Source organism: Fusarium vanettenii (genome assembly GCF_000151355.1).
Source record: "Fusarium vanettenii 77-13-4 chromosome 5 genomic scaffold NECHAsca_5_chr5_3_0, whole genome shotgun sequence".
NCBI classification, from domain to species: Eukaryota; Fungi; Ascomycota; class Sordariomycetes; order Hypocreales; family Nectriaceae; genus Fusarium; species Fusarium vanettenii.
Genome location: NW_003315878.1, coordinates 554,000 through 574,973, shown reverse-complemented (window position 1 = coordinate 574,973; position 20,974 = coordinate 554,000). Strand labels below are relative to the sequence as shown.

The 20,974-nt window shown below is 54.0% G+C and overlaps 4 protein-coding genes across 4 annotated transcripts; 1 reads left to right on the top strand and 3 right to left on the bottom strand.

Annotated features, from left to right (window-relative positions):
• Positions 1 to 2,243: 2,243 nt before the first annotated feature.
• Positions 2,244 to 4,225, bottom strand: NECHADRAFT_41902 (uncharacterized protein; the record flags this gene model as incomplete). The annotated part of the gene is made up of 3 exons (XM_003050722.1): positions 2,244 to 3,321; positions 3,538 to 3,680; positions 3,785 to 4,225. The coding sequence occupies 3 exons, from the start codon at positions 4,223 to 4,225 to the stop codon at positions 2,244 to 2,246; spliced, it is 1,662 nt and encodes a 553-aa protein (XP_003050768.1).
• A 1,083-nt stretch (positions 4,226 to 5,308) lies between these two features.
• On the bottom strand, positions 5,309 to 6,736 carry NECHADRAFT_40649 (uncharacterized protein; the record flags this gene model as incomplete). Its single annotated transcript, XM_003050721.1, has 1 exon — positions 5,309 to 6,736. One exon carries the CDS (start codon positions 6,734 to 6,736, stop codon positions 5,309 to 5,311), a length of 1,428 nt encoding a protein of 475 aa, XP_003050767.1.
• An 8,761-nt stretch (positions 6,737 to 15,497) lies between these two features.
• NECHADRAFT_40485 (uncharacterized protein) lies at positions 15,498 to 18,181 on the bottom strand (the record flags this gene model as incomplete). The annotated part of the gene is made up of 2 exons (XM_003050720.1): positions 15,498 to 17,985; positions 18,045 to 18,181. 2 exons carry the CDS (start codon positions 18,179 to 18,181, stop codon positions 15,498 to 15,500), a joined length of 2,625 nt encoding a protein of 874 aa, XP_003050766.1.
• Positions 18,182 to 18,746: 565 nt separating this feature from the next.
• NECHADRAFT_93546 (uncharacterized protein) lies at positions 18,747 to 20,247 on the top strand (the record flags this gene model as incomplete). Its single annotated transcript, XM_003051098.1, has 4 exons — positions 18,747 to 18,978; positions 19,033 to 19,382; positions 19,418 to 19,469; positions 19,523 to 20,247. The coding sequence occupies 4 exons, from the start codon at positions 18,747 to 18,749 to the stop codon at positions 20,245 to 20,247; spliced, it is 1,359 nt and encodes a 452-aa protein (XP_003051144.1).
• Between the last annotated feature and the right edge of the window lie 727 nt (positions 20,248 to 20,974).

The window sequence follows — 20,974 nt, the reverse complement described above, 5'->3', positions numbered from 1 at the left end:
TCACATATTGGGCTGGTAACCCGATGCTGGGGATATTGAGACGGCCGAACCTGGGGATGTCGATTCCAGAAATTCGTGCCGGTGAATGCCTGGCAGATATGCCCATGCTGAAGGTGATTCTCACTGCATCTTTCTCTCCACCGCCGGTCTCACTCTGACCAGGTTGCATGGCGTATCAAGAAGTTTGCTGCCTCTTCCGGTCTAGGCTACAGAGCCGTTGACTCTATTCTAACTACCGGCGGGCCTCTAAAGCTGACACTTTTCCTTCAACAGCCTCTTGCACCCTGACAAGGCCATCCCGCTAGGGCGCATTTGGCCAAGATATCACCTTGTCCTCTTGCCTCGTAACAGACGCCACAGGTGGCACCCTCGAGCGAGGACCAGCACCAAGGGACGGCCCCACGAGCTTGACATTAATAAACAGCACATTGCTCGACGCCCACGCAGATGGAGCCGCCGTAACGGCGAGATTGCCAAGGGGTCAGTCACTGACTGACACGAACTAGAAATGGGCCCTTTGAAGGCCAAGGGAACAGGGGATGAGGCCTGCCAATTCGCAGCTTGCCTGGAATGGCCAGGCCAGGAGGCAAGCCGGTTGCTGACATAGTGCAGGTTCGTTATTAGCTCATCATCGTGTTGGAGGAGACATCTGGATCTTGCTTGGGGCAGTCCCGAGGCTGGGCGATGGACCATGGCTTTTCGTATCGGCAACTTTGTTTTTTGGTTCATCGATCCAACTCACTCCTCAGATACGGGTTCGGGTAGAGACAGACCCTCAAAACGCCTCTTTCTCTCTCAAACGACACCCGGCGACGGCCAGGCCGTTCCACGTCATGGTCCCCGTGGTCGTGTTTCGGCCGTGTAACGTGTCGCCGGCGATTCTGCTGGCAAAACCGGTGGCCAAGAGGTGATCCTTGACGAACATCTCATGGCATCGGAACGTCTCCCACATTCACTGCCAGAGAAGCTTGTTGTCGACGATGTTTGCTCTCTATCCCCAGGAACAGGAACAGGACCAGGGCGCCTTGTTGTTCCAAGTTTCTCGCCATACCTGAGGACGGATGGGTCTCGTTCATCTCCTGACCCAGCAGGTCAGGTCCATCCATTCGCACACACTTGCATATCGAAGCTAAACGGAATCTGCGGCGGGCGCCATTTGGCTGGGCTCTGGCGAGAGTGAGTAATCTCCATCTCGTGGGATAGCTCCAGAATCATTTTGAACAAGCGGGTCTCGCCGTGACGCCAATGCTCGTGTCCACCAGTCACCACGTCGGACCTGGCAGCCCTGCATGCCTCCCATGCCACAACGCGAAGCATTTCATCTTGTTTCGACCTTTGAGCCCAGGAATCTTCATCTCACCCCCTCGAGATTCCCGGCCCGGATTCCCCAAATCTGTCCCCAGCTCCGCCGTGCCCTATCGCATAGCACCACAATGTGACACTGATTGATTGGAGCCGCGGATCGATGCTTGACGCACACATCCATCCCGTATGGTTATATGAGATGGACGAGATTGCGGCTATGGCCTTGTTTGCTCTCGTCACGGCCCATGCTTGCCCATGCTCTCTCTCAACAAGTCGGCCGCTCTCCATCGCCTTCAACAGGCGTTTACCTCTCCGGCGCCGTCTTTATTTAGCAACGCCACAGCTCGCCTCCCACCGGCAGCCCACTTCTGGCGGCCGATTAAGACGCTCCACGCGCGGCACCAGCGGCATTGCATGGTGGTGTCAGCAGCGTCATCTCCAGCCACAGGCCACAATACCCCAGAGCTGGAGCCAAGAGTTCTCCCACTCTGAGTAAGATAGATTCAAGGCTGAATGCAACAGTCAGACAACGACACATCGGAGTGTCAGCCCGAGTCCGTGGATGGCGTTCAGTTCAATATTGCGTACCACGTAGCATCTCCTTTTACTTGATCTTGTCTCACAATTTCAGCATTTGCCCTTGTTCTCCCTGACACAGTAGGTGTCAAAAAAGAGTGTGGCACTTGCATCCCGTCCTGAGATGGTACCGAGTTCCTAAAGGAAGCTCAAACAGTTGTAAATCAGTCATTTACTACTCAAGGGGCATATCACACAACCTTCTTCCGGTCTCCAGGGCACAAGTACACACTCCAAGAATTACGCATTCCATCCCTGATACCTTGTTTGACTGCTTGTCTCATTCAGTATATACTCATTCGGCCAATTATATTGCACCAGGAAGTCACCAGAGTGCAATATCACCACTCTCCCTCTATAAACTACCTCGCAGCCAATGTCTCGGTCTCCTTCATTTGACGGGCCTTTTCTTGGCTGTCCAATCCCAGCTCTTCCTCCACAGCCTCAACGCCCTTGCCTTGGTGCTCTCCTCCCTCGGCCTTTTTCTGCTCCCTTCGACCCTCGAGCTTGGCCTGCATGCTCTCTCGCCATCCCTTCCCCCATCGGATCGCAGCCACTGTGGCCAGAGCTGAAGCAACCAAGTACGCGGCCGTGATGGTTGAGAACCATCCGATGCCAACCCCCTCGACTGCTGGCAGGACCACAGCCGACGCCACGCAACCGATCAGGTATCTCATAAAGAAATTGGTCGCCGCCACTTCTGCCCCTTGCCCGGGCATCACGTCGATGCAGTACGTGTTGTAGGAAGGGAAGCAGAACAGCTGCGCAACACCCTGTACAAACATGGCAATCACAGGGACGGGGATGCCCCCAACTTCCTGGTCCACGGTCCAGCCATACACTAACATGCTTCCAGGGATAATTACGCCCATGAAAGGCAGCGTGGACCGAAGTCGGTCCTCCGGTATCCGGACGCCTCCTCGCTTCTTGATCCACTGCTTCACAGTGTAGTCGGCCCAACGACCACCGAAAAACGTCCCCAGCAGGTATCCGAATCCAGGTGCCAGATAGAACAGACCCGACAACAGCGGGGATTCCAAATTGAACCGCGGGTTCAGGACGTATCGGATCGGAGTCAGAAGACTGTACATGTTCCATGTCAAGGACGCGCTGCCCACGGCTACCAGCGCAACATTCAAGTACCTGAAGAGCCTCAGCACCCTCATCGGACTGATCATGCTGAGGATCGCAAAAGTCTTTTTCTTTCGAGAGAACGACTCCAAGTCGTTAATCTTCAAGTGATGGGCTGTCTCTGGTACGACAAAGTACACGCCAAGAACTCCAGCAGCAGCCAGCGCTGTCTGTAGCCAGAAGATGGTTCTCCATGACGAATATGTCACAATGATACCACCCAGGAAAGGACCAAATGCAGGCCCAACCAGTGTGCCGGTCAAGAACCAACCCATAGCTGTCCCACGTTCTGTTGGACGATAGATATCACTGTTCAAGTGTCAGTGCTTTCTTCATTATTCGTGCTTGCGAAAGAGAGCAGCCGAGTTGATAACCACCAGCGTATGAAAGCAGTTGGGACATAAGTCCGATGTGTTTCTCGAGGAGTCATGCTGTTCTACTCGTATACGCTTCTTGTCCAAAATTGACCAAGAAGATATATCCCTCATGAGGCAATTGACTGAAAGAAACACGCAAAACGCTTACCCGACACACGCGGGCCCAATGAGAATAAAGGCCGTTCCACCAAAGGCTGAAGCGGCTCGGAAGACGATGAATGAGGCCAAATTAGGTGCCAGTGCAGTTGCGAGACTCAGCAGAAAGAACATGGCGGACGAAGCCAAAGATACCTATGTACAATGTCAGCACATGTGTACAAGGCATACGGGACCATCATGGCTATCAGAACCCTGGGGAACAGGCCCTATCAAAGAATTAGATGATGGGCACTTACAACTCGTCTTCCGAACACCTGGCTCATTGGTCCCCAAACAAGAGGGGACAGTGCCATAACAACCATGTATGCGGCATTGCTCACGTTGATGATACTACCGGTGGTGCCATAGTCTTTGGCAACTTCTGGTGTGGCCGCCAGCACCGACGTGCTCGATATTGGCGATAGAAACGCCCCAAACGACAGCACAGCTACGATAGCAGCCTTTCGCGTCCGCGATAGCCGGTCGTATATCTCATCGCCCGCCTCGTGGTACGGAATCTGACTATCTGGAACACCAGTCTGGTCTGGTTCGAAGGCATCGTGGCCCGAAACGTGAGAGGTTGCGTGGTGAATGTCCCCGGATGTTGTGGCGTAAGTGATGTGTTGTGACTCGACATCTGTTTCCGAAGACGATGACTGCCTACGGCTGCTTGATGATTCCTCGTCTGCTGCCCTCATGATGTTGATACCCTGCTGGGAAGCACGCTGGGTTCTGTGTGATACTGGATAAAGGATTGGGTCTTGGACATCGATGTCTCAAGATAGAAATGGGCTCTGGCAAGTTCTGCAAAACATCTCAAACCCAGAAAGGCTCGGATAATATTCCGCCAACTCTCAAAAAGACTCTGCAAACACTTCGATAAGCAAAAAAGAAATCACATCCATCCATCATCCAAACCCCACACATATAATGCGAACCCCAGGCCCTTTTTGAATCCTTCCCATCCGCGCACCCTCCTTTAACCCCCGGCGTTTTTTCAGTTCCCCATTGATCAATCATATGCGGTTGAGCACGAGATCCGCATCCGAGATTGGTGCGTTGCGTTCTTTGGATATCCACTTGGGTTTCTGTTCGTCTTGTACAGATCCGCGCCACACCCGGCCGCCGACATCCGGAGTCCGGGGAGGCGAAATGACCACAAACACGTTGTTTCTACGCGATATTGATATCTACCGAATGCTAGTGACTAACAGGATCCAACCGGTCCTATTTCACCCCAAAATCACACATGCAACGTCGGAAATCGCCAAGTTTTCGGCTCATCGGTGGAGGCCGCGGTCCGCCGGCGCGGAACCTTGCTTCCGTCGGCCGATAGATTCAATGCCCGAGCCCCACTTTTTTCGGGGCGGCGACCGACTATCAATCAGAAAGCTCGGTGCATGACCACACAAGCCGATAGGCGGAATGCCCATGACTCGATGCAACATTTCGTATGGGAACCGAAATTGATTAAAATACGTATTCGATTTTTTTTTCCCCTTCTCCTATCATGGATGTCTCTCTCTCTATACACGAGTGTGAATGCGAATACTCATGCTCAGCGCAGACTAAAAACAATATGGTATGCCACAACGCCAAATCCATCCAATGCGTGTCAAGATGCACCTCAATGCAATGCCATGCCTACCTATCCTGACCATATCCCAAATCAGGGAATCGCAGTTCTAAACTCCTTCAGTGATGTGCAGTAAAGCAGATCCATCCTCCACGGGGTATTCTCATATAAACACATGATTCGACCGCTTATAGATCGGTCCTTCTCAACCCAGCAGCTTCTGTACCCGTTCCTGAATAACTCGATCCACCGGTTGGCTATGTCTTTGCACCACGACGTTCTCTCTGCCTCCAATAGTGACAATGCGAAGCCACTCGGGAGCCACCTCGCTGGCGATGAGCCGGACACAAGCTGCACCCTCCTCCCTGGACACAGGCATGCGAAGCGAATCCTTCAGCTTTTCGAGAATAACAGCCATTGTAAAAGCCTGGCGTGGCAGGGACATGGGGTTCGAGAGGCTGAGCATGGATATGGTGGCTGCTACATCCACGACACGGTTGAGAGCTGCCCGTCGCTGAAGCTCAGGGCCAGAAGGTGGTAGCGGCCCATTAGCCTTGGCGAGCTGCTTCAGTCGAAGTCGGTCGAGAAGGCTCATCTTAGTACCATCAGGGTTAAGAAGGGGGTTGTTGGTAACCGCAGCTTGTTTAGCCTCCTTCTCCTGCTGCTTGGTGGCGATGCCGCTCTTGAGCTCTGCCAGCGCGCGTTGTCCCTTGCTCAGGAGAAGGTTTGCCCTGGCTCCAGTGCCCATATTCGTGATGGCCACCTGGGGAAGATCGTTGAGCGAAAGGCTGTCCAGTGGAAGGTCGACATCCATGTCGTCAGCGGATCGCTCAGTGCACAGTGATCGAAGGTTAGCCTCAAACTGCTTGAGCAGTCGCTCTTCATTAATCGGCTTGTTGTCATGAGATGCGAGTTCGATGCAGATCTTGTTCCGACCATAGTCGGAAATAATGAATGGCGACACAGTATTGTTCTGTGCCGAGGTCTCAATGGCGATACATCGCCGAATATCCTCCATCATGACTTGTCTCTTGCCCCAGGTCTGTGCGATATGAGGAGCAACAGTACGAACATCGATTGGTGAATTGCTTCCATTGTGGGCGAATTGGATCATGATAGTCTTGACGAAGGCTCTGTGAAGGTCGACCAACTCGGCCAGGTGGGGAGGAAGGCCATTTCCGGGTTTGCTCAGCTTCTTGAAGACGCTGTCGAGCTTTGTTTGCACCGTCTTCCCTTGTAACCTCGTCTTGGAAATGATGGTTGAGCTGATTGGCTTGTGAGCAGTCTCAGCTCTCGAAGGCGTCGTCCTTGCTACTCGCTTGCCCTTGGTAACGGTGACACTCTTGGCGGGCGAGTTGATGACGGGTTCCTGGCGCCGACAAGCGCGCTTCTTGGGCCCAGAAAGCTCATCGTCGCTGCTGGGAGGAAACGAAAATGTCCGCGATGTGGCTTTGGGGTGAGGATCCTCTTCGACAGCGGCCTTTCGTTTCCTTGTGACTGTGGTCGACTTGGTATCGACGATGGCATTCTTGCCGGTGGCATCGCCAAGGCGACCTTTGGAGATTCGAGTGAAGCTGCTGATGGACTGGGTGCTAGCAGGCGCAGCTTGGTTGCGCCTGGCCGGTCGAGGCATCTTGAAAGCTTTTCTTGAGGATAGGGTAGGAGCAGTCGTGAGGGGTGATAGCAACGAGATGCCTCAAACACACAGAAGGTGCGAGGCCGTGATAGTTTAGAAAGGGAAATGTGGAAGGAGTGGTGCAGTTGTTTACACAAACGGAAAGATGCGAGCAGAATCGAAGAAAGAAGCAGACGCAGATGCAGAAGGCGCAATCGATCGCAATGAAAATGCCAAAGTGATGTCTTGCAAAGTGGAAGCCATGGGGAAGAGCTATGGGCCATGGGGGCCCGCAAAGAAGAGCAGGCATGTGCGCCGTCGCCAAGGGGAACGTGAAGCGTGAAGTTCTAAGCGGGACCCAAGACGCGTTTAGACGCGTCTCTATCCGTGTCGTGGACGCGTAAAGTGGCCCGCAACACCGCGACGCACAAGCCGAGCTCGGCCACGCGACAGTAATGCGGGTACATGTCCGCTGTACCTTGTTTCTACCTTCTCCCCTCCTCCTGCCGACGAGGCTCGAGCTAAACTCACCTCATCTCCACGTCACTCCAGCTTTAACCGAATTCGCCAGCGTCGCAGTGCGGCCGCTGCCCTTTGTCTTTCCCTTTCAGGTGGCTTGGCCTTCCCCGGACTGATGCGGTTACGATTGTAAATGTGGCTTGCGGGGTGGCCCAGCTAGAACAGGCGATAGTTTGCGGGAGCTCATCCATCCAACCCGACCGGCTGGTAAACAAGCTTCCTTCGATGCCGTCGCTCCCTGGGCTGTTCTGTAAGAAACGTTTGCTGTCCCGCGGCTGCAAAGCCGCTCATCCGGGGAAAACCTTGGGGAGTTCAGCTTGTGCAGAGTTTTCCCCATGGACAGACCTGATACGTCGTGACTGTCAGCACCACCATTCACAGCGTTTGTCGAGACTTTGGGTCATGTCATGCTGTGCTACACACCTCGGCTCCCGTTGCCTGTGCCTGATATGACTCTGAGCCTCTTGCTGATGATGTCTCATTGACTCATCAGAGACACGTCCAATAGCTGGAAGCATGGTGTTGTTTGTGGGTTGGCTCACCACCATTCCCCTCTCATGTCCAATATTTCGCCCACTCAGCAGAAGAATAGCTCGAATGGCGGTCTGGCCGTCTGTGCCCTGGGCACACAAGACAAATCAATGGGTATCAAACGACTATCCGTGCTTCCCGAATGGCATGGCATTTGGCTTTGATAGCTGCGACATGTTTGCAGCCCTTGGTGGTGTACTTGACCTCAAGTACACTGCAAAACCAGCACAACTCTGCAGAGGTACCACATTAGGGCACCTCAATTCCAGACAGACCGCTCGCGGCCTTGGCTGGGACGCACAACTGGGTAATTTCTTTCACAAGTGTACCAATGGATGTCTGTCATTCATGATCAGCTCCCAAGTACATCGTATTCCAAAGATCATAGAGTGCACACAAGGCTTGGCGACTGTTAATCACTGTGTTGGTGGAAAGTCATCTTCCCATAACTGTAAAGGCTACAACGTACACACAAACACCTCGACCTTGTCTCCTGAAAGAGACCACATGAGAACCAACCCTAGAAACTTTTGCGTGTTCCCCATACCGAACCTGTGCGCCCTTGTCCGAAATGTGCAGCCCCTATCATAAGGGCCTGCATCGCAAAAGCACAATCCTCCATACGACCATTAGCAGCTTTGCGCTGACCCAGACTCCAGACCGCTCAAACATGATATCGCAATGTCAAACGCCAACTGTACAAGAAGACAAGCATGGATCCATTACTTCCCAGTCCCCAGCAACTTGATACGTGTGGGGTGCATTGGGGGAACAAGGCGCCGCCAATGCTGTGTGACGCCCCGTCCGTGAGACTTGCATCTCAGCGGCGGATTGACGTGGGCCAATGCTCAGGCCTGAAGCTGACAGGGCTGGGCGGGGGAGGCGCGGGAACAGTGTAGTCGTCCTCTTGGATGTGGTGAACAGGAGTTGAGGGGCGGTTGTCCTTGGAGGTGAGGGTGGCGTTGATGCTGGTATAGAGATCCTGGGAAGTAACCAGCCTCATGCTTCGAGGGGAGGACTGGATTGAAGAAGAGTGAGAGCCAGGCATTTTGATGAGTGATGAAATCTGTAAAGTGAACTTGTCAGAAGATTTCTTTCTTCAGGTGAAGTGATGATGTCTTATAAGCTATAGAAGACATACCAGAATAGAACGGCTTGCGTAAACTGTGGGTATGTGATGGAGAATAGCCCCGTAGTGGTGCCTTGGTGATAAGCGTTGGGGATCGGAGATGTCGGCAGATACGAGGGCACGACGGTGGAGAAGAGCAGAGTCTGTCGAAAGGTCTATTCTTTTTTGGTATTGCTCGGACCGAGTCGGTGATTAGAAAGATCGTAGCGAGGCAAGTATGGACAGTTGAGGATTGTGTGCTGATAGTGGAGGATGAAATGTTCAGATAGAGCTTGCTTGGGTGGAGTTTGATAACGATTGAAGACTTGGAAGATGACGCAAAGGGCAGTCAAGACCAAGCAGGATTAATATTTCAAGGCAAGGGCGTTTGTGAAGAGATGGAGATAGAGTCCGGGGAAAAGGGAAGGAGGAAGGGAAGGCGGGATCAAAGGGAGGAGGAAGTTATAGCTTATTTAAAGGGAAGGAGCCGGAGGGAGATGAGATGAGTCCAGTCTCATCGTCTCCCCTCTCCCGTCTCACTCGGAAGAGACAGCCCAACCTGGACCTGGATGAGCCAGTGCCAGTCCCAAGATGGGGCAAACAAGGGCGGCCACAACGACGAGACGGGCCCCACGAAAAGAAAGGCCAATGCCAATGCCAGTGACAACGCCAACGCCAGCGGCATTGACAGGGCGAGCCGATTTGCGTGCGCCTGTGGATGGGATGGGATGGCCTGTCTGCCTGGTCGGCTCTGGGCTGGTAAGCCGGCGGTCGCGGCGCTGTGAGACGGCGACCTGCAACGACTCAGAGCAAGGGCCTCGGAAGCGAAAAACCTGGGGAACCAGGGCGGGAGGCACGTCTTGGCTCTGGTACTAACAGTGCAGGTACCTGTCGCAGCCATATTCTGTACACGCACTACTGCGTACACTCACCCGGCCCAGGCATGCACCGAGACTGCACCCCCCCGGGCTGCACTCCCACGATTTCCTCACCCCCGGGACTCCCGCGGCCAAGTTGGACAAGGAGCCTTGTCTGGTGTCGGTCGTCAGGGTATGTACGGAGTAGAACTCGGCACCTTGATCGGGATGGTTTCCGTGGATCAGAGACCAAAGTGCCCATTCTCTCAATGTGTCTGACCATGAGCTGCAGAGGCCCACGGCGTGCCGCGACGAGATTGCGAAGAAGCTGCAGCATCCTGTTCCTTGCTCTAGGGCCGCATTCTCGATAAGCCTACAACCAAACCAAGGCACGTCCATTCCCGTCAGAAAGCCAGCCCAACAGCAGCGTTCCGGGGTATGTACCGTCCCAGGTCCACCACCAATAGTTGCTTCACCTGCAAACTCAAGGCATCACCCCAATATCATTGGAAGAAAGAAGCGACCATCGAGTGATCGCGCAGCTCAGCTCCCTCCCGAAGAAGCACCGCGCTCCTGACACGTCGTCAGATATTTAGGAAAAGAAAAGATAGCAAGCAATATCGGGTGAGGGAGGGGGGAAGAGGGGAGGGGAAACGTCGAGCTTGTTGGGCCGGAGCACTATGGGCAAGCCCAGCGCCATACTACTGACGGTCGAGAAATGATATTGAAGCTCAGGGCAGCTGGTGAGCACGTTGGGCACTAGGGGATGCACAAAATACGGATGGAGAAAGTCGTCAGCTCGCACTTCCAGTGAGAAGCACCATTGCATGCACGAGCTCGGCCACGAGGCTCTGAACTATGGAGGACAAGTGGGCAGCAGAAGGAACAGAGCACAAGCACACACGAAGTTCCCAAGCAAAGAACTGAGGGCGTGGGGGACCAACCGTACCGGGGCCTTGCTTCCGAGCAAACATGGGTTGCCGGTTAAGATGGGTCAAGAGTACCGTGGGTGCACAATGGAGTCGTTTCCTTTTTCCTGATGCCTTCTGGAAACTCGGTTAACAGGGCCTAAAACTCTGCCCGAGTTAATGCGCTCCCGTCGGATTCAAAGCTCGTGGAACCCCAAGCCGTTGTCCGCCCAATCCCGCCATATCGTCAAGGGTGACGGCTTCAAGCCGGAGAAGACGGACGGTGGAAAAAGCAACCACTCAGGATTTTCATGAGAATTGTTACGCAGCAATGAAACTCGAGCGCAACCCAAAAAGCAACCTGGAAGAATTTTTCTCGTACAAGGAAGCTTTCGGCACTTGTCTCCGTTGAAAACGACTCTGCTCCATCGTGATGGCCTGATTACCTCAGGGCCAAGTTCGCCTAAGCAGTCTTCATTGGGCTCTTATCTTGGGTTTCTCATCTAACTCCAACTATGTTTGGCCCAAGTATGGGACTGATGGGACTGATGGGTCCTGTTCTGTTGGCTCACGCATCGGTCAAGCCACAGGTTAAACCGACTTCAATCTTACCCGCCATGAAACCCTCGGGTCAATCGACATGTGTACGGCCCGGGGAGTGAGCAGGGTGACTGGACTGGTACGAAGGCTTTCTGCTGTGCGAGGTTGCTAGGAGGGAAACGACACAATGTCTGCTGCCTGGTTTGTTCTCGCCAACTTTCTCCCCCCTTGCATACTCACACTTGTTATAAATTACCTACATACAGGAATGCTTATATAACAGGCAGGATGGCATGGCGGCTTGCTCTGCCAAATCAGGGAGGCAGATACAGCAGTGAGTCAGTGCAAATCCAGATAGAGAGCACGCACATTCAACGGCAAAAGATGCAACAACAACGACGCAACATCAAGACGGCGGAACAAGGGGAAATTTTGTCCGAGGTCCAGGATACCCAGCGCTCATCAAGCGGCTTTTCCCACACTCAACCCACGGTCTGCCTCCGCCCAAGAAGCGGATCTATGAAAGGGGTACCAGAAGCCAAAGTACTCTTCTTATCTGAGCTTGACTCGGTGGTGCCGCATGTTCCCCAGTATTTTCTTCTGGAAACTTGACAAAGGCGAGATGAGACCAGGGGATGGGAAATTTATGCCGGGGGCCATTGCGAGCGGTCCGGGCGGAAGTCCAAAGGGGACAGACACGGCGCGTACCCGAGTCTCCGAGGGAGCTTGGGTGGGACTCCAGGGCTCTCAGGGTAAGTAATAACGACGATGGCAGCATAGGGCCTCTGGGTGGCATCTTGTAGACATCCCACGCTTTCTGGCCGTGTTGCTCACCGACAGACGGACTGGCAGACTGACCGACCAACTCTCAACGGCAGCGAGTGGCCGGCATCGCAGGGACGGATAGGACGGCGCGAGATGTATGGGTGCTTTGATACGATGCTCAGTCCAGACACTCTCGCAATGCTGTCTCCCGCCGGAAGCCGGACAACTAAGTCTACAGGTGGAGCGCAAGACCGGTCTTCATACTCCGCCAGCGCCTCCCATTCAAAGAGGCTTGCTTGGTTGAAGATGTGTATGTCACACAAGACTCATCGGTGCGGATACTCTGTTGCGACACCATGGCTGACCATGACGGGATGGGTCGGGTACAGTATATTCCCCCCACGTTGAGTAATCCATTTGGTGAGAATGCACATGTAATCGGCTTGGCAGAAGACCGGTCAAAGATCAAGGTCTCGAAGACGCCTGATTATCAGCATCAGGATACCCCGAATGTCAACCCGCGCAAGGCGCCGGTCACGCAGTTGCAGCGTCGAGCCCATGTCACCGCATCTGGCCCATCAAGCTAACTAGCGATGGATGTCCGATCTCTTACTGCAGCATGCTCACTCAAGCAATAAATGCCAGCCGTAAACAACACGGCAGAGTGGCGACAGGAGAGCAAGCCATACAATCCTGGCAGAGGACATAAACAGCCGCCCGCGGAAGCTGTTGGCACGCGGCCGTTTCACCGTTTCTTCTGGCTCACGTCGCCCTTTCTCCCTCTCTTCTCATCCCTTGTTTCCAATGCTGGCTGGGTCACACCCCTGCTACCATTCATCCTGAGAAGCACGAGGTTAATCCAATGCTTCAAGCTCCCGCCTTTTCCCCGGTGCCAGATCAAAGAGCCAGTGCCGGGCGTAGACATGGGGGCCATGCTTGGTGTCCACTGTCCCTGACTCTTGTTCAGCGAAGAGTCTCAGGGAACATGATCCCCACAGTCACTGCCCCTTGGTCCTTCTTCAGCGTTCTAGCGCTTCGGTGGCCCCCAGGTGCCCCTGTTGAGTTGCCCGGTTCCGACAGCTGGGCTGGAGAGGCGTGTGGGGCCGGAAGATGGGAATATCGTGTGGGGATAAAGCCAAGGCGAAGCCCAGAAGGAGAAAGGGAGTGAGTGAGTGGGAGTGCGGAGACGGACGGGCCATGGATCATGGCGGGACGCCGCGTCCGCGTTCCTGGATTCCGGCCCTACTGCGCCTAAACTAGCCACCCCCTGGCACTGTCGAACAAACAAGGAAGGACAGTAAACGCTTGACTACCAATGGACAGGTAAGGCGGAGAAGGAGATTTGATAAACATGACTAGACGGATTCCTTCGTTCATCAAGCCGCCTGGACAGCAGTTGTGTGTGGGGAGGGCGGTACGGCATGACGAGTCAGGGTGCACCCAGGAACACGGCATGAGGCCGTGTTTATAAGAAATGACAATCGATGGTTGTGCTGAGAATCGACAAGACGACCAAGAGCTTGCATCATCCCCCGGATGCAGTCCGAGCTAAATTGGACCCTGAGCTTGCTTCAGGTTTGTACACGCGACAGGGTTGACAGGTCGAATCCATCGTTTAGAGTTGCAGAGCAGCTGCCAGAAATAGGGCGAGCTTGCCCAACGCTCAGCTGCTTTGCCTCAAACTCATCAACCTCGGGCATTGCGGCCTCTACTATACACGAGGCATACGATGAAGCTGCCACGTAGCAAGCCTCAAGCTGTCCGACGATCACAACCTCTTCGGCTTGTACTCGATGGGGCGGGACGCGTACCTGCTTGAGAAGAGCATTCTGGAACACCAAGCAGCCTCATACTTTCTGGCTGGACCGTCGATATTGGATATGTGGTGGGATGGAGACCTTGTCGGCAGATACCCGTAGCGGTCTGCGAGTTTGCCCTGTCGATCTTTAGCGGACTGAGTCGCGATTCTCATGCACGGCTCCAGCTTTTTTTCTTCCTGCATTCTGGCACGCCACGCCGCCGGGGTTGTTGCTCCCTGAATATTACCCCAGATCATCATGCGTAGCGAGCCGTTTCAGTAATCCGTGGTGGCAGCCATTTTACACATCTTTGGTGTGTTTATCGAGGACGTCTCAGCTGTTGGGGGGCCGATAGGCTCTATGTCTTGGATACATTGAAGTTGGTTGATCAAGTTGCGCTTGCTTACCACTTCCTCCTGGATTTAAGACCTTGCAGGCAGATCCTCCAGGCGCTTTCAACATATCCTTGATACGGATATGCCCTGTGCCTAGGATCGGGATGTCATGCACGCCATTTGAGTTTCCGTCGTTGACCATGGCGTCTCAAACGTTACTGGAGCGTTTCTGTTGCTCCTCTGCCGGGGAACTCCCTGGTGACACGAGCCATCTCAGTGTACGCAGCCGGTATCAGACTACGGCCGTATTGAGGCAAATGGCAGATCAACAGCTCGCCCTTTTCACATGAGCCGTTGGCCGATCACACTGTTTGACTCAGTCGTCGAGACAATACCCTCCAGTACAGCTCTTATCCTTCTCTCACTACCTGCTCGATAGGGTTAAGATAGTTGGGGGTAAGCCCCCGACACGGAAAAGCAAACGGCTTATCTCTTTTCCTTACCTATCCCGCCGGGTTGATAACGCCGGACGTTGGACAGGGGGGAGCCCAGTTCAACCGGAATTCTGAGTTGAACGTTTGTTATCTTGAGTAATCCGTTATCTTGCTTACATTCGACTATCGAACCCTCCTGCCCCATGGGGCTTCTCTCCCTAGGTAGTCGGGATATTACACGGGGAAACTCCACGGGCGGCTAGCGAGGTTATTTCCATCTCATAGGTGGCCTTGAACGGATTAAAACGGGTGTATCCGTACTAGGATGCGAGTTACCCTGGATACACTCAGGGTTCGGCGGCTACCCCCAACTTGTTCTACTGTATCTGACACGGCTTTCCCAACTTTGTCTTTATGGTTGCCTCATGACCTCGCGGGTTGATAACTGAGCACGTGGCATGGCATGATGCGACGTTGGGGCTCTCATACACCCTTCAACATCAATTTCAAGTTGACGAGTCAGATATCATTCCCTAACATCGGGTGAGGTGGCAACAAGGCGTTCTTGACTTGCGACTTATCTGATTACCCTGGACCATCACCAAGAACCTCGAATGTGATGGAGATTACCCGAGGCTCTGGCCCGCCAGTTGGCAACTCTATCATGCATATGGTTGGGCCTTAAAGATACCATAATAGCAACACCAAGACTGTTGCCTGCCCCGAGAACTAACTAGTCTAGACTGGCCTCTCGTTCACCAAGGTGGCAAACCCTGGGAACTAGCTCGAACCCGTCACAACATCACAAAGGCATCGGAAGTGTTATACCGGCCGGCATTGCCAGATTGCGCCAAATAACATGTGTGTATTAACTCCGGATTCCCGCAAACAAGCATGATACCCATCGCTATGCACTCGGCGATTCTCCAACTCGTCGAGCCACGCCCAGCGCTCGCTCGCCCACACCCAAACAAAGAGCCCCCTCAGCCCCTTGATGCCGACGCACTGCGCGTCGCCGTTGAGGAACCCGCAACCTTGGTCTTTCTCCTCGTAGGTTGGTACACGTCGTTGAAGTTCATGGCGACACCTAAGAACCGCATGTCCACGTCTGGCTGGTACGCGAGATCGCCGAGGAGGATCTGCAGGCGGGTCCTGAATGATACGCCCAGATGCCGCAGCCGCTCCTGCAGGACGGGAAACTCGGACGTTACCGCCCCCGAGCCTGCTGTTGGAGTGTCGTCGTGCTCGTCGTTGAACCGCGTGGTGCTCCGTACATCGGCCTCCTGCCGCCGGGTAAAGTCCGACACACTCCAGCTGTAGAGGCCGTCGACCGAGTCTCGGTAGCTGAGCATGAACCGAAGGATCTCTCCGAGCTGCATCATGTAGGTTGTGCGGTCATCCTCATCCGCGCTGTGCGTTCGTCGCTTGGCGCCAAGCAGACCCTTGTGCGTGATGTCGTTGAGATAGCGTGTATGCGCCTTGATAAGGTCGTCCAGAGTACAGTCCTCTTTCTGGATGCGCTTCTGCAGTTCGCCCCACGAGGATTCAATAACTTCGAATAGGATGTAGTACTGAAGCTGGCCAACAAAGTGAATCATCTCGGCGAGAACTCCACGTGTCGACTTCCACGCTTGAGCGACGGCAGGGTCTGGGTTCTGGAGCACGCCACGAGAACCTGTCATGCACTTGCGCCAGGTTGACAACAGGGCAAACTCCACACGCTTGATGCGCCAGAGGAAGTTGAAGACCTTGAGATACTGCCGGTTGCCCCATTCAGTCACAACAACATCAGCAGGGGCGTCGATCTTGTACTCGAGCGTGAAGCAATCCCATCCGATATCACCGTGTGACAGTTGGAGCATTCGTGCATCCAGACGTCGTAGCACCTCGGGCGAATCGTACTGAGCATTTGAGCCTCGAATGGCGTGCTCCAACTGCGCCGTCAACGTATGTCTGTATTGTGCACCGGCAGGACGATCCAGATTGGCAGCCAATGACTCCATCAGGAGGGCAATGAAGTCTCCCTGTCCCAGGAGAATGTAGTTCTTCAACGCCTGTAGATGCTCAAACAGGTGGAACTTGTTGGCCATCAAGTCAATGAGCCGTTTCATGGTCGTCTTGTAGGCTTCATCGATCCAAGCCTCCAGCGTTGCCGTGTCACCATACCGGAGCTCCTTGGAGGCTGCCTTGGAGTAGTCTTCAACCCACATCGCATCACCACAGCTGTGTCGGATGAAGTTAAGCGATTTGCCGATCAGAAACACCTTTTGAGCAAAATCCTGGGTGATGATGCTCGGAATCATGTCCGTTGCAATCTCGAACTTGTCCTCCCAGACGTTGCCCGCCCCCTTGGCCTTTGAAGGGTCCTTGTTGGCAGCCTGTTCCCTGACAAAGAACTCTTGATATGGATCTGATAGTTCACCGTCGTATATCCAATGGCGCAGGATGTCGTAAAACGGCCGCGTGAAGCTCCCTAGGAGGCGCTCTGCGAAAGCAGCCACGACAGGGTCTCCATGAGACGATGAGAAGCTGTGGATGAGCGAGACGAGCTGGCCTCCCTTCTTTTTTTCAGATTCTTCAGCGATGAGACTCATCAATCTGAGTCCCATGGTTGCCTCACGAGTCCAGACCACGCATCTTTTCAGTGTCACGCCCGCTTTCCCGATGCCTGCCCGTGGCGCTTCCTCATCGAGAGAGGCCAAAGCTCTTCGAATCTGTCCTTCTAGCGTAGCAATCAAGCTCAAATATGACTTGAGTTCACTACCAATGGCCGCTCTCAAGCTCTGGCCAAGAAGTCCCTTGGCAGGAGTTTTGCAGAAGCCGTCGAGGCCGCGATAGAGTAGTGAGGGCTCCGCCAAGGTGTGGAGTAGAGAGACGATTGGTAGAGGCAGAGTTGGAGGTAACTTTATGGTGTCTGATTTGGGAAACGGTAATGTCGTGGAAGATAGGCCTTGTAGTGTAAAGGGAAGGTCTCTGAGAATGACTGATTCCGGGGGCTCGATCTCTGAATAGTTGCTTGCCAGTAACGTTGACTTGAGAGAGACATCTCTCTTGGGTGCTTCGGGCCGTGGATCCCCATCGTTGCCCGACTTTTTGGGCTCTTTTGGTGGAAGCTTCCTGAGTCCTTCTGGCTGGAAAGCCTCCTTGAACTGCTCTTCCTCTTGTCTAGACGTCTTGGTCGCACGCTCCCGGCCCTGTCGTTTTATAGCATCGCGGTTTATGGCGTCTCGGTAGTTGGGCGCCGATGGCTTCACAGGGCTCAGTGGGAGGGGCTCGCTGGGGTCTGGAGAATCAGCCAGTTGGTAGAGCAAGTAGAGGATAGCCCACTTGTGCTCGAGCACGGGCAGAGAGAGAAGTCTGGTGTAGAGATTTGAGAATCGAAGGGCTTGGGTGGGATTGCTCTGGATGAGCTTTCGCTTTATGAGGTCGGAGGCATGGTTGACGTCGGAAGAGATAGCGGGGGAGGATGGGCTGTGGAGGCCTGGTTAGTGGTTGATGGTATAGGATTAATAGGCAAGCCTGTTAGTTACCTGTCTATGATCGATTTGACTATTTCAAAGCAAGTATCATGGCGCTCCTGGGCGACATCTTCAGTGTCGTTGGGGTTGCTGGGCACGAGGTGGGTTATCAAGCTGTCGATGGCATTGGTTATGCGGTCGGGAGCCATGACGGCATCGTCGCAAGCGACTTAGGACGAGCAGGTGCAGTATGATCGTATTGATGCGTTTGTGAATCTCCCAAGAGTCAAAAACAGGAAGAATTGGGCTTGCGCAGGCAGATTCGCCAAATCTGGTATATTTGTGAAGTATAGAGTTGACTTGACTTGGTTCAGACGCGCCAGACGCGACAGTGAGAGTTTGGTGGTGGTTCAAGGCTGTTGGGTGAGAAGGTGCGGGAGCTAGAAAGTAGCGGTGACTCGGCAGAGCGCATCATTCTATGTGCACAGCCATGTACCCACTACCTCGGCCATGCTCTGATGTCCGCCTCTGTCAGGCCTCGCGGCAAAAAAAGGACTACACTCCAACCATCAACCCTTTACCTCACGTCAACAGTTAGAGGGCGCTTCATCAACTTAGACACCGCAGAATGCGTTTCCCATCGAATTAATCCCTCCATCGTGATCGCAGAGTTGCTGCCATTCGTTCTATCCAACTCATGCGTCTTTTCTCCGTGTCGCGCCGCGCTACACTGCCGCACGCGACGCCGCCGTCGCCTGTTCGTCTCCTGTCAAGATGCCCGACATCGACCCCGCGGCTCTGAGTCGCCCATCCGTCAGCCTCTCGACTCCTATCCTCTCCAACAAGACCCTCGCTGGCTCTGGTGCTGGGGCGCCCAAAATCGCAAAGTCGAGCCAGATTATCCCTGCGCGAATTGACCTCGAGGCCCCGTATGCCGCCCTCAAGGCCGCCATCGGCAACGAACAATGGTCCATTTACAAGGCTTCCACCAGCGAGTTCTTGACCGGTAGGTATCATGCGCATCGCATCTACAGTTGCGCATACTGAACGCATTATCCAGGACGTTTAAACCAGGTCGAATACTCGGAACGAATCGACCCTATCCTCGCAGGCCCCGGCGACAAGGAACATCTACATAATAACCTTATAGCGGCCATCTACGGAAATGTCACCCGTGAGATGCCCGACCAAGGGCTGGCTCCCTGGGTCAGCGCCAACGATAAACCCGCCGCCACCACCGGGAGCAAACCAGTATCAGGCGATGCCGCCGAGCGCAGGTTGAAGGGAGATGTTATGCAACTGCCTGCGCGAGACCGACGGCGCATCAAGGACTTGGTTCACAATGATGTTTGTGCATCCCTGCCTGCTTCGTCGCAACCACTAACATGTGTCAGTGGGATCCTCACGAGAGTATATCCCATGTTTTTACAGATAACCATCGCAAGCCTTCCATGGTGATGGATGCTACCCCTAGCGCAGGGGTCATCAATAATATGAGTAAGTATCGGACATGTGCGCGCATTCTACGAGTATCCTAACGATGGCGCAAGACTTTGACCTCGAGATTCGAAAACGATATGCCCAACCCTTGGCGGTCGAATCCGGCGAGTTCCCCGATATCGGTATGATCTCAGGGCGGATGCTACCGTTTTGTTATGAGGCAGGCCTTGTCAGCGGCCACGCTGGAGATGCTCCTCAATTTATGTCGGTTGCTGTAGACACATTCATCAAGGAAGTCTTGACACAGGTGTTCAGTCGCACACGAAGTAACGGACCTGGCGATTCTGGCAGTGCCGGGTTTGGCGTTGGAACGACGTGGATACAAACGCAAAAGTATAAGCGACAACTCGAGTACGAAGAAGACGCGGCCATGCGAGGCGAGATATCCCGGGACAAAAGCGGCCTTCTCCCGATCGAGTCCAAGTCGGCGAGCGAGAGGGGTCCCCTGGGCATGGCAGACCTGCGCCTGTCCTTGGAAATGGCCGATACAGGAATGGCACAGTTCCCAGTACTCATGACACAAGTTCTGTATGGGTACCGGGAAGGCGAGCTAGAGAACTGGGACGACTACACCTGGATTCACGATCAGGGTCCAGAAGGCTACTTGGAAGAGAACCATGTGGCTGGGATCAACGGCGGAAGAGTATTCGAGCTCCCGAACGGCCACCCCGACGCCATGGACATTGACACAGAAACATGGTGGGAGGGCGCAGAGAACCAAGATATGGATATGTTGGATGCAGTCTTGGACTCATGCCTTGCGGTTGGGTCATAGGACATAAAACCTACTTCGCAGAGCCCGAATGGCCGCCCTGATACTGATATAAAAACATGGTGGGAGGGTGCGGGGAGTCAGGATCTGGAGATGCTGGACGCAGTCTTGGACTTGTGTCTTGCGACTGAGCCATCAGATATGAAGCCGACTCTCCAGGGTCCGGACAGAGCCTTCCACAGCGTGGAAATTGGCGTACAGAGCCATTGGGAGGGCGCAGAGAGCCATGACATGGATATGTTGGACAGACTCCTGGACTCGTGCCTAGTGGTGGGGTCCTATGGTGCATGGCCAAATATGCGCAGCTGCCAACCATCAGCTGGGGATTTCAGTCTGTTGAAAGGCATGTCCGATGGATTATTTGAGATTACTGCAAACACACTAAAGGGTACGAGACAAGGGGTTCAAGCCCCAGGTCACGTCCCAAGGTGGACACTGGATATGGAATTTAGGAAGAAGGACGGAAAGGCAAGGCGTGCAAGGAGCCGGCGTTTGACAGGCACACAGGCACGGGCACAAGCGTGAGGCCGCGTTGCTGGCGCCAAGCTTGGATTTGGGGGGATCAAACGAATGCATTTGCACCGGACGGCTTTATTCTTTGGCGCAGGGGTTTCTTGGGGGGTTTTGTTTATGGTTGCGATTGCGGCGACCTTGTTTTGTTATCTTTTCTTGTATACTTGTACTTGCTACCGAGCAGGGGATGATGATGGACGCCGAGCAGCGTAGCTGG